The sequence below is a fragment of the Schistocerca americana genome, chromosome 6 (genome assembly GCF_021461395.2).
Source record: "Schistocerca americana isolate TAMUIC-IGC-003095 chromosome 6, iqSchAmer2.1, whole genome shotgun sequence".
In the NCBI taxonomy this organism is placed as follows: domain Eukaryota; kingdom Metazoa; phylum Arthropoda; class Insecta; order Orthoptera; family Acrididae; genus Schistocerca; species Schistocerca americana.
In genome coordinates, this window is record NC_060124.1 from 189,541,693 (window position 1) to 189,555,053 (window position 13,361).

General features: G+C 41.5%; 1 protein-coding gene across 1 annotated transcript; it reads right to left on the reverse strand.

Moving 5' to 3' along the window:
• Positions 1-8,541: 8,541 nt before the first annotated feature.
• On the reverse strand, positions 8,542-11,819 carry LOC124620043 (ornithine decarboxylase 1-like). Its single transcript, XM_047146710.1, has 9 exons — positions 11,679-11,819; positions 11,284-11,467; positions 11,046-11,142; positions 10,757-10,833; positions 10,450-10,622; positions 10,045-10,342; positions 9,221-9,472; positions 8,898-9,106; positions 8,542-8,776 (listed from the first exon to the last, which is right to left on the reverse strand). The coding sequence occupies exons 2-9, from the start codon at positions 11,371-11,373 to the stop codon at positions 8,542-8,544; spliced, it is 1,431 nt and encodes a 476-aa protein (XP_047002666.1). The 5' UTR covers positions 11,374-11,467; positions 11,679-11,819.
• Between the last annotated feature and the right edge of the window lie 1,542 nt (positions 11,820-13,361).

The following is a 13,361-nucleotide window of genomic DNA, read 5'->3' on the forward strand; positions in this document are numbered from 1 at the left end:
ACAGTGGTCCCCCATTGAGTAGTCAGCGCGACGGAATGTCATACCCAACACGCCGGGGTCGATTCCCAGCTTGATCGGAGATTTTCTCCGCTCAGGGACTGGGTGTTGTGTTGTCCTTATCATCGTCATTTCATCCCCATCGACACGCAAGGCGTTGAAGTGGCGTCAACTCGAAAGACTTGCACCAGGCGAACGGTCTACCCGACGGGAGGCCCTAGCCACACAGCATTTCCACTTCTATTGTACAGTGAAACGAAATTTTATTAATAGTTTCATCAATCATGTAACCAGTATTCATTTTATGTACTTCATGATATGTTTGTTGCTTGTTGAGTTGTGGTAAAATTTCATTCTTTGAAGGTTACGTTGCTTGTGAAAGCTCTCTCACTATGACCAGTCCGGTATAAAAATAGCCGAATTACCACTTGTTCCACCGGGTCTGTATTAGAAATGGGATATGTATGTTTATGATAAGACGTATAAATACATCAAAAATATTCCTCTCCACTTTTCCAGCTGCGAAAATATCGCAGAAATCGAAAAATTTTGAGACGAACTTCTTCAGTACAGTTTTTGACTGGCACGAAACGCAGTTGTGTACAACTTGTTTCATGTTTGTAACTACTTTCATTAAATATATTTACAATAGGCAACTGAGCGTCGGGTCGCTCCTGATTTCTCCGGCAGTCTATGACCCATCGTTCTCTTCATTCCCGGTCACTTGGTTCAAATGGCTCTGAGCACTATGCGACTTAACTTCTGAGGTCATCAGTCACCTAGAACTTAGAACTAATTAAACCTAACTAACCTAACGACATCACACGCATCCATACCCGCGGCAGGATTTGAACCTGCGACCGTAGCGGCCGCTCGGCTCCAGACTGTAGCGCCTAGAACCGCACGGCCACTCCGGCCGCCCGGTCACTTGGAAATCAAACATGCGAAAACCATTTGTGCAATAGTTAGTACAGTTTACATCTCACCAGCCACCCATATTTACGACGAATTCTTCAATACTTTAATTAGAAATCTCCACTCGCATCATGACTCATATGTAAACAGTTAGGAAAATTCTACACTTTGGGGAAAACATAGCTGACAGTTCAGCTCAGCTTATACGAGTGTTACTGTGGGATGAGACGTCAAATCTACGTGACACTCGATACGACATTCGCCATATTGAGTTAGTCGGGTTTTGCGTTTTTTGTTTTGTAACAAGCAGTATTCCGTTCCAAGGGGACAGCACATTAAATATTTATCACAAACACCACACTCTCGTAATCAAATGAAAATTAACGATGCATTAGCAGTAAAAGCCTTCAGGACATCCTAAGATCAGTAATAATGCTGCTTGTGTCATGGGCTTACCGTAGGTGAGTGGATAAGGACGTCGAGTTAACGGTGCCTAAGAAAGTACGTTCGTGTCCAGCTTCACACGGAGATTAAAGCCAAAAATGAAAAAAAAGTTATCGATTAGTATCCAACGTCTACCGTTCCGGAAAGAAACTTACATGACATCTTACTGAGACCTACTTCGTGCACAGAATCCGACATATCAAAGAAAGCAGCGATTTTACACTACTGGCCATCAAAATTGTTACACCACGAAGATGACGTGCTATAGACGCGAAATTTAACAGACAGGAAGAAGATGCTGTGATACGCAAATGATTAGCTTTTCAGAGCATTCACACAAGGTTGGTGCCGGTGGAGACACCTACAACATGCTGACATGAGGAAAGTTTCCAACCAATTTCGCATACACAAACAGCAGTTGACCTGTGTTGCCTGGTGAAACGTTGTTGTGATGCCTTGTGTAAGGAGAAATACATACCATCACGTTTCCGACTTTGATAAAGGTCGAATTGTAGCCTATCGCGATTGCAGTTTAACGTATCGCGACATTGCTGCTCGCGTTTGTCGAGATCCAATGACTGTCAGCAGAATATGGAATCGGTGGGTTCAGGAGGGTAATACGGAACGCCGTGCTGGATCCCAACGGGCTCGTATCACTAGCAGTCAAGATGACAGGCATCTTATCCGCATGGTTGCAATGGGTCGTGTAGCCACGTCTCGATCCCTGAGTTAACAGATGGGGACGTTTGCAAGACAACAACCATCTGCACGAACAGTTCGGCGACGTTTGCAGCAGCGTGGACTATCAGCTCGGAGACCATGGCTGCGGTTACCCTTGACGCTGCATCACAGACAGGAGCGCCTGCGATGGTGTACTCAGTGTCGAACCTGGGTGCACGAATGGCAAAACGTCAATTTTTCGGAGGAATCCAGGTTCTGTTTACAGCATCATGATGGTCGCACGCGTGTTTGGCGACATCGTGGTGAACGCACATTGGAAGCGTGTATTCGTCATCGCCATACTGGCGTATCACCCGGCGTGGTGGTATGGGGTGCCATTGGTTACACGTCTCGGTCACCTCTTGTTCGCATTGATGGCACTTTGAACAGTGGACGATACATTTCAAGTGTGTTACGACCCGTGGCTCTACCCTCCAAGCCGGCCGAAGTGGCCGTGCGGTTAAAGGCGCTGCAGTCTGGAACCGCAAGACCGCTACGGTCGCAGGTTCGAATCCTGCCTCGGGCATGGATGTTTGTGATGTCCTTAGGTTAGTTAGGTTTAACTAGTTCTAAGTTCTAGGGGACTAATGACCTCAGCAGTTGAGTCCCATAGTGCTCAGAACCATTTGAACCATTTCTACCCTGCATTCGATCCCTGCGAAATCCTACATTTCAGCAGGATAATGAACGACAGCATGTTACAGGTCCTGTACGGGCCTTTCTGGATACAGAAAATGTTCGACTGCTGCCCTGACCAGCACATTCTCCAGATCTCTCACCAATTGAAAATGTCTGGTCAATGGTGGCCGAGCAACTGGCTCGTCACAATAAGCCAGTCACAACTATTGATGAACTGTGGTATCGCGTTGAAGCTGCATGGGCAGCTGTACCTGTACACGCCATCCAAGCTCTGTTTGACTCAATGCCCAGGCGTATCAAGGCCGTTATTACGGCCAGAGGTGGTTGTTCTGGGTACTGATTTCTCAGGATCTATGCACCCAAATTGCGTGAAAATGTAATCACATGTCAGTTTTAGTATAATACATTTGTCCAATGAATACCCGTCTATGATCTGCATTTCTTCTTGGTGTAGCAATTTTAATGGCCAGTAGTGTATTAATAGACCTTCAGTTGATTTCGATAGGGTTAGTCATAAATATCTGAAGAAAGTCGTGATTAAAATAGGTTTGGGGACTATGTTCACGGATGCAGTTCAGAATATTTTGGGCAATGCTGTGTCACAACTCATTATTCATGGCAGAAACTTCAAAATTCCCATCAACAGATCAGCCAAACAAAGCTGTCTGTTATCTGTGGGGTTACGTGCAATAGCTTTAAATCCCCCTATGATGTTACCAACTGCGTATCAGAAGTGGAATATACAGCGGAATTGGTTTACTGCCAAAGATCAACACCAAGTGTTAGGCATCATTACGACAAATAACCCACAAAGAATGCCCTCAGTCGGCACACGACACTGCATAAAATTAGAGCTGTAAAAATGTATGCAGGTAAAAATTTGGCTACGACAGAAAAAGTCAAGCTAAGCAACACACAAATCGTAAACGTGTGGTACTTAGCTTAAGTCTTCCCGATACCCAAAAAAATAGGAAGGGCTTACAGCATGCGATATACTGGTTTATATGGAGGGGTGAAATCTTTAAGGTTTCTCTGCCGACCTGCACCTTCAGCTTAAATGAGGGTGGACTGGGACTAACGGACTCGCACGCAAAATGCGCGTCACTACTCGTCATCGGACCCAAGTGTGTAATAGAAAACGGACCATACCCTTCAACTGCTGTACTGTTTCACAAATAACGCCCGACATCAGAGATAGCTCTGGTTACTATTGACAATATCCCACACTCGTTAAACTTTATGCGAATTCATTATATCAATGAAAACAATGTACCAACAGACGGTTTTTAAAAAAAAGAAAAGTTAGTAACATGGCCATAGCTCTGACAGGAATACCAATTCCTAATAAATGGGAGCTTCAGAATTGGAAAATAGTGTGGGAAAATTTAGCGCTGAAAATAGTACCAGAAGGCGCCAGATCGACAAGGTACAAAGTCATAAACCGGACAGTGGATACCAACTCCAAGCTTCATTCCATTCAGTTAAAACCATCAGCAGCACGTGGAAATTGTAATTCGGGGGCACAATCCAAGATCCTTTTGAGTGCTCAAAATTTGTCGCGGTGTGGCACACAGCAAGGGACATGATTGATTGATCAATAGAACAGACGTACGCAATACAAACGTTTCTAACGCCATGATACCCGAGTGGAAAGCGTTTTCCAAAGCAAAGCGACACGCTACAGCGTAGATCATAGTGCTCACAATTAGTATAGTTTTTGGACTTAAATTAACGAACGACTTACAATATATGGCATACTTATGAGATGAACACGAGAAAGTAAGTAGTCGTCCTAAATACAGGATTATGTACGCGAATTTTCGCAAGGTTCCAATATGTAAAGCTTGTGATAATACTTCGACATAAAACCTTACGCAAAAAAAGAAACGTACTGAGAGTTCAACAAAATTGTCATCTAAGAAATAACTCAATCGTCGTTTCTGTACTGAAGGCTGAAAATATGAATGTGTTGTAACGTACATAATTATTTTTAAAATTAGTTTGTTTTCTGTTATGTAGTGTTACTATGTGAACCTGTTAAATACTAAATAAGTATCTTAAAAAAGTCGCTGCGCTAATATTCTGTTTCATCTTCACCTCTTGTGACAGATTCTGGGATCAACAGCGCATGGTATTCCTCCTCCTGCGATGCCAACATGCCATATTTGATGGTTTCCGTATTTACATTTGCGTGTTACGAAAATACGCAACTTTAGTGATATACTCCATTAAAGATCTCTCCACAACTCGTCAGTTTTTAGTACGGTTTGTTGCACTGAAATGTCGATAAATGTACGTAGGCGTGAAGTGTGTGGACGTAGTGCGCTGAACACTGAAAATAATTTCGAGATTAGCACAATACATACGCAGGTTGACAAATTTTGCTGGCTTATTACAACTGAGGAGAAAACTTAAAAGCACAACACTAATTACTGACGACCAACGTAACCTGAAGAAAGACTATTATTAACACTCTAGTAGCTATTAGCATTCAGAAACATTTACAGTAGCGACTGTTTGAATGTCAGTAGCTGCTGTAAAAGAGTTAGTTTCTTATGTCTGCAATGACATAGTTATGTACAGCAGATCAAGGATTTTCTTAGAGTAACTTATATATCAGGAAGGTAATGCCAATAAAATACGATTAATGAAATGTAAAATAGTCGTACGACCTGTCACATAGATTACTTGACAAAACCTGCTATATAGTTTGTTAAAGGCCAATATCGTCGTCCTAGGAAACCACTTTTATTTATAACCAAAATTCTCTAACATAACAGTCATACATCGAAGCGCCGAGAAACTGGTATAGGTAAGCGTATTCAAATATAGAGATGTGTAAACAGGCAGAATACGGCGCTGCTATCGGCAATGCCTTTATAAGACACAAGTGTCTGGCGCAGTTGTTAGATCGGTTACTGCTGCTACAATGACAGATTATCAAGATTTAAGTGAGTTTGAACGTGGTGTTGTAGTCGCCGCAAGAGCGATGGGACACAGCATCACCGAGGTAGCGATCAAGTGGGGATTTTCGAGAACTACCATTTCACGAGTGTACCCTGGATATCAGGCATCCGGTAAAACATAAAATCTCCGACATCGCTACGGCCGGAAAAAGATCCTGCAACAACAGAACCAACAACGACTGAAGAGAATCGTTCAGCTTGACAGAATTGCAACCGTTTCGCAAATTGCTGCAGATTTCAGTGCTGGACCATCAACAAGTGTCAGCGTGCGAACCATTCAACGAAACATCATCGATATGGGCTTCCAGAGCCGAAGGCCCACTCGTGTAACCTTGAGGACTGAACGACACAAGGATTTACGCATCGCCTGGGCCCGTCAACACCGACATTGCACTGTTGATAACTGAAAACATGTTGCCTGGTAAAATTGTATCGAGCAGATGGACGTGTACGGGAATGGAGACAACCTCATGAATCCATGGACCCTGCATGTCACCAGGGGACTGTTCAAGTTGGTAGGAACTCTGTAATGGTGTGGGGAGTGTGCAGTTGAAGTGATATGGAACTCCTGATACATCTAGATACGATTCTGACAGGTGACACGTACGTAAGCATCCTGTCTGATCACCTGCATCCATTCATGTCCATTGTGCATTCCGACAGACCTGAGTAATTCCAGCAGGACAATGCGACACGTCCAGAATTGCTACAGAGTGGCTTCAGGAAAACTCTTCTGATTTTAAACACTTCCGCTGGCCACCAAACTCCCCAGACATGAACATTATTGAGCATTTCTGGGCTGCCTTGCAATATGCTGTTCAGAAGAAATGTCCACCCTGTCGTACTCTAGCCGATTCGTGGACACCCCTTCAGGTTTCATGGTGTCAGTTCCCTCCAGCACTACTTCAGATATTAGTCGAGTCCATGGCACGTCGTGTTGCGGTACTTCTGTGTGCTCGCGAGGGCCCTACATGATATTAGTCAGATGTACCACTTTCTATTGATCTTCAGTGTATATCAGCGTTGTATTTACAGACAGAGCGAACATACCCAAAGAGTATGGTCAGGTCTACCGTACATGTTTAATTTTAATCAGAATAATAAATACATATTCGCTCTTGTTTTGTTCCACGGTAGTCATTGTGCTTCTCATTTTTAGTAAAAGTTGGCTTAATTACTCCGTTTCTGCCTGGTGCTAGCATCTGTAACGAAATTTATCGTCTTTCTTACGCCCCCATATGGAGCAAACTGCTACGAGTGAAACCTTTAGCTGGTGTTTCTGCGATTCTCGAGGGACCAATCACACACGATACAAGGTAGTCTTAGTGTCACGCTCAGCTTACTCGAATAGAGCTGGTGAACACGTCATTTTGACTTAACTTCCGAGTCTCCGGAGCCGCACAGGGCTTAGGTTCGTGACCATGCCTTGGCTGTCTCATACACGTTGGCCCGGGCGACCAACCCGGTTAATGGCTGGCGCACTATTTCAATATATTGGCTGCGTTATTCCAGTTAAAGGCAATACAATACATATTACAATTTTCTTAACTTTCAGCAGTTCCATTTCTTTGATTCTTTGTTTGGCATTGTGTTGTCACTATCATTACTCACTACAAAAATTCTTCAGATTTTAAGGCTTCTTTTGAAGTCTTTAGCGTTAATACAGAAGCACTTTGTTAGCTACTTGCTATCATTGTTCTCAGGAATATGTTATGGAATACTGATTTTTTATGACGAGAAATTTCCTCAAGTAATAACTTTGCTTTACTTCCATACATTATCAATTTTCTCAGAAGAATTTATAATGCCACTTGTTAATGGTTTTGGTCTACCTCCATATGGTACTCATTAGGTTATAATGGAGTAAATGCAAAATATAACAAATGTTTGTTTAAATAATACGATTTATTATAAAATACGGTACATAAAAAATTACAAAATCAAGCGAAGATGCTGCCTCTTCACTTATTCAACCACAGCAACACCTTCCAAATGAAATCAACTGGTTCCACATCTCATGTTATCTCACCCAAATATCAGTGGAGACAAATGAATTTCCTAGTGCATTTGGTAGTTAAGAAACATTATTGGTTTGTTAAAAGTATAACATTTACGAAGAATTGAACTAGTTCTAGAACAAAGTTTCAACCATTTGACAATGCTATTATGGTGATATTTCCTCACATAACTAGCTAAGAAAAACTGTCTCCAAGGAAACTGTAGTTAAAGGAACATCTTTACATAGAGTTGTTTCATTCAACTGCACCCAAGTTTTCATGTGAATAGTTTCATTAAACTGAAATTTTGGTGTATTATACATAACAAAATAGCATTTGCCATAAATCGTACCATATACCTCAGAAACAGATCTTTGTTAATTTGTTCTGCTTCCAGTAACGCAGATGCTATTCATGTGTTGAGCGTACAACAGAATTCTCTAATTAGGCTTAAATAAATACAATTTACGCTTTTGCAGTGAGATATCTACAGACAGTTGAGTGCCCGAAATAGCTTTGGAGAAACCTTGATAGTTTAAATTATTCTGAGATTCATGTTTTAGTCCCTTAATCAAATTTCAGGCACTGAGCTGCAGTACACTAAAGAATTTTAATGAATATCTGCCTTCCCTGTCACACCTAACTTAACAAAACCTAACTTACATAGGTGTTGTGTTGTATCCCTGCCATGAATGACAGTTTGTCACTTGATATATTGTCTCATACGCAACGAGACGCTGACACAGAAGAAACAGACAATTACTGGAGAAAACAGCATAGTTGTTTTCGATAAGGAAGAAGTACAATAACCCAAGGCATTATCATGTACTGTCACTGAGGTGCAGACATACTTCCATTTGGTCCTAATTAACTTGTCCCATCTGAAGGAATGGATATATGATGCTTGAGCCCACAGTTGAATGTGACGTGTGATCTTCCACAATCTCATCATCAGAAGATGAAACAGGTGTGTGAACTTCATCCCACTCATCAATGTTGCCTTGACCATCTATGGATAGACCCAGGTGTAGATTTGCTGGTGTGTTTCCAATAACAAAATGATTCTCCGTCATGGGTAGTCGGTTTTTGAGTAGCAGCCTGTATGGATTTTCAGAAACAATAAGTAAGGTTACAATAACAAATGAATTTTGCAACGTATTTAGATATTTTGAATCTTTACAACGACCGTCAGATTCTGGAAAAGAAAAACCTTACTTACCAGCCTTGGACGTCAATCACAGTATGCACTTTGGGAACAGGGAAGCCATTGAATGGAGACGCCACAGGCAGTGTGTAAGCACCCATATTCTCAAAAATCAACCAGTCTCCTATATCCAACTCTGGCAGCAAAGTAGACTCAACTATTTGATCCAGACCATCACAAGTTGGTCCCCAGACAGAACACGGATGCATTTCAACTCCAGCGTCCTATAAAAGAAACATTGCATGTTAGAGTAATGATCACTTTTCCTTTCATTTCTTAATTATGTCAAGGTTATAAAGCACATGAGAAAAATAATACACAAACATTGTCTGACGTACTTTGAGAGGCACTGGTGTCACTTTCATGTGATCATAGAGAATGCAATTAAAACTGCCGTACACTCCATCATTTACATAGTACATGACTGATGTGATGGACCCATCCTTTGGGTTGATAAGATCTCTCTTGGAGTGAACATTTGTAGCAAGAGTATAAGCTGAGGCAACATAATAACGTCCTGGTTCGGCAATTATGTGAACATCTGGTTCAGGAAAGAACTCTCCGAGGGCACTGTTCACCACTTCTGCAATCTGGAAATACGGAAATAACCTTGAGATAAGGCATTTTGTAGAAAATAAAGTAATGAATTATGCAGCAAGTGAGCAGGAAGCAATATAGGATGCTAACAATGTGATAATATTTCATTATTTTGATTCAAGTTACCAAAATAACGACACTAATGCCAGACTTCCCCTTGAAAACCCGTTAATAGTATACCTGCAGTAACGTGACAGACTTAACTATCTCTCAACGTCACTAGCTACTATAAAATGGAACCAGCATTCCAGCTCCCCAGAAATGTATACCAAAAGTGTGAAGATAAATGGGTCCAAAGGAAGTGTTAATTGGCTGTAAAAACTAAGGAAATTAAAACAAAGGTGAAGTAATGGTCTTAGTAAAGATAATATATATTTAATATTGCTACATTAAAGTAAAAACTGAGTACTTATTGCCATTAGGTCATAAATTCTGAGGGATGAAAAGATTTGAAAGATAGTTAAATTCCTCAAAAAAGTGAAGAAAGTTAACACTACCAGTATGGAGTCAGAAATGCTAGTTTGTGTAGCATCGTAAAAAGAGAGCTAAGAATTCCTGACATTACCTTGTCTAATTGGGCACCCTTGTTGCCAGGATAGCCACCACCAAGATCAAGTAAACTCATGGAGAACCCAAGAGCAGACCCCAGATCAAAAAGTCTTCGAGCGGCAGAAATGGCTTTGTAGAATACTGGTGGATCGTCACAGCCAGAGCCGACGTGGAAACTGATGCCCACAATGTCTAGGTCCAATGACTGAGCCAGTTTCATAAGCCGTGGTGCATCGGAGTCTGGGTCACATCCAAACTTATTCCCCAACTGGCACTGAGCGACGGCAGCATCATACCGGATACGTAGCACCAGCCTAAAACATAGTTGAGAAGGAAAATGTTGTTACCGAATATGTTATGCAAGGGAGAGATCTACGTATCTATAAATATGGAAAGTAGATTCTGATTTCCATTTACTCACTTGGCAGTAGGAAATAGGGTCTTGACTTTGTAGAGCTCACAGTCACTGTCAAAAGTCATCAGATCAACACCTACAGCCGCTGCATGGCGAATGTGCGATGCAGGTTTTGCAGGATTTGCAAAAATAATATGGCTTGGGTCGACACCAACAGAGAGAACTCTGTCAATTTCCGCCTGTAACAAAGTAATACGAATTTACTGAAAAGTGTTTAGTATGTTTGTCGTATATTGTATTGTGTCCTCTATACACTCAGTAATGCAAAATAAGTTCCTGTCTTTTAACAGAAATGATAGAAATGTACACTCACCTTTGAAGCACAATCAAAGCAAGTTCCAAGTGCAGCCAGAACCTCAATCACAGTGAGGCTATCGTTGCATTTCACCGCTGCAAAAATAATGGGAGTAAGTAACTGTGTTAACCATAATTATTCTGTACTGGCTAATAACAGGAGAAAGCTTTTTCATGGGACAGCTGTAGTTGATGTAGGTGATATCTCTCATACTTTGAAAATTACATTCTGCACAGAAATTGATTTCAGTCGTAACCTAGATAATACACAGTCCTACGGCTACTGTTGCTGAGAAGTGGAAACATACCATAGTATGGCTGGACTCTTGGCATTTTGATTTTCCATTCCTTGTGTTTGCTTATTATGTCGCCAATGTCACAGACGTAGAATGCTTCTTCTTGGACCTAGGACAAAAGTTATTCCATGTGTGAGAAGGGGATTGACATAAAGAGCTTCCGAGTCAATGACATGTCTATTGCAACGGACGTATCAAAGTTCATTGAATCACGAGCTATTTATGACAGTTAAAAGGCATCTGTACTTACTCCTGACTCTGCAATGTTCTTTATGACGCTCCAGGCGTTTGAACTGGCATCCATGACATGAATTCGTTCATCAAGTTTGCCCAGCTGCATGATGGATGTTGTTTGAATCAGTGGTAGATGATACTTGAGAGAAGGTATGATCAATCAGTATTTGAGTTTAAGAAACCTGGTTGGAATAAGCGGACTGTAAAGAGAGAGAAAGTCAATAGACTGCCATGTATTGAAATAATTAATTTGGAGAGACACGTCTCATTGACTTTTTCAAAATAAAGAGGTATTTGTATTCTATCGACCAAAAATTAATGTAATTTCACAAGGAGTGTGTTTATCATTACTGCACCACACAAAGTAAAAAGGATGTGTAACAGTATTCAGCAATGATGTAAAATACTTACGAAGCAGCTCTCAGTTAGATTCAGTCAATTTGTACTTGAAGGCAGAATAAATTAGAAGAGAGATTCCTTTTGGCCTGTCAGAGGAGTGGTACCCAAGGCGGTTCACCGTTTAGGTACAGTCTGTAGCTGAATTTGTATAAGAAAAAACCTGCAGCTGGGTCCAGACGCAGTTGATCACAGGTTACAGCACCCTGTGAAAGACCCATTAAATCAGTGTGTCTTCTGCATCACAACACCCTACCAGCTCCATAGTAATGTTACCATACGTATGTTAATATCATTGCTATAGGAAACTCTAAACACTTAGAAAAATCTCAAATGTTAAGGCATTAACCTAAAGCAACCAAGAGAGAGAGCTTGAATGGATTGTTGTTGATATAAAATGTATACCGGTATATGGCGATTAAATGTATGTATTGCTATCTAATATCTCCTTCAGTGGTGCCATCGAAAAATGCAGTACCTCTTGATAAAGGGTGCCTTGTTAGTTGGCACATTCTTCATGAGGATGTAAGCTTTTACCAATGTCTTTAGAGTAGTTGTTAGTTTAACGTCACTTACCTCATTAATGTGCAGCCCAGGTTGCACACTCAAAGCTCTTGAGCACATTCACTAAGGCCGTTCACTATACTTCCCATACACCAGCCAACTGGTGTAGATTACGATATTCTGGTCACTAGCGCTCAAAGTGTGGTCGCCAAACCACACTGCGTCCTTCACGAAGTTCTCTTGGACTCTCTGCGTAAGGCGTCTTTTAGCTGGGCGAAAATAAATTCGCTCCCACGACGTTCCGCTTTTGATGTCCGTATGTGGACTCTGGTGATCTCGGAAGACCAAAGGTGAGCTTATATACTCTGGAGAACATGCCAGGGGCCGTGGGGAACAAATCTTATCAATTACGTGGAGTTAATGGCCAAGAATGGGCTCGTGTGACGTTCTTCCCCTTCTCCACAGGTGGCCTCACTTCTGTATGATACTGTCACTATTTTTACCCGATGACACCTTCCCTCTACGTGATAATTAATGGAAGAGATTCCTATCTCTTCCATCAAGAGCGTTAAGTAGCTGATAGGTCGGTGATAAATGTTGTCTGATCACGTTACCGTTGCATAACTACTAAAGGTCGCACTGACACCTCTATTCCGAGGTCATTTTAGCAGTGCTACGATCTCCGAAAGAGGAAGAATTCTCAATTACGGGTGCTTGCATCGAAATGTGAAATCTGTGTGTTCAGGACAGTCTTGAATTATTGCGCCTGTAAAATGCTTTTTTACTGTCGTTACGAAGCTGGAACTTCATGTGAACCATTAAGACAGCAAACTCGCGGATGGTATGTAAATGTGTCTGTGAATAGCTGCATGAGATGACGATTTTCTCGCAATAATTGACAGTATTGCTGCGTTGTTGCGCTGCTTGGGGACCACAGTCTAACACATATACACGGTGTGCAGACGTTTGTCGTAGTATTGTTGTGATTTCTGTGGTTTCCACAGTACAACAGACAGTTCTGTGCTCAAGTATCAAGTCCAGTAAACGATTTTATTCTTCCTTGCAACAGTAGCGAATATTTTGAAAATAAATGGGTATCCACAATGTCAATTCAAACGTGCATGCGTTACAGCATTTGTGGAAGAAATCGAGTCCGAAAATGATAGTGGCAATTATGTCATATTCTAATCGAAT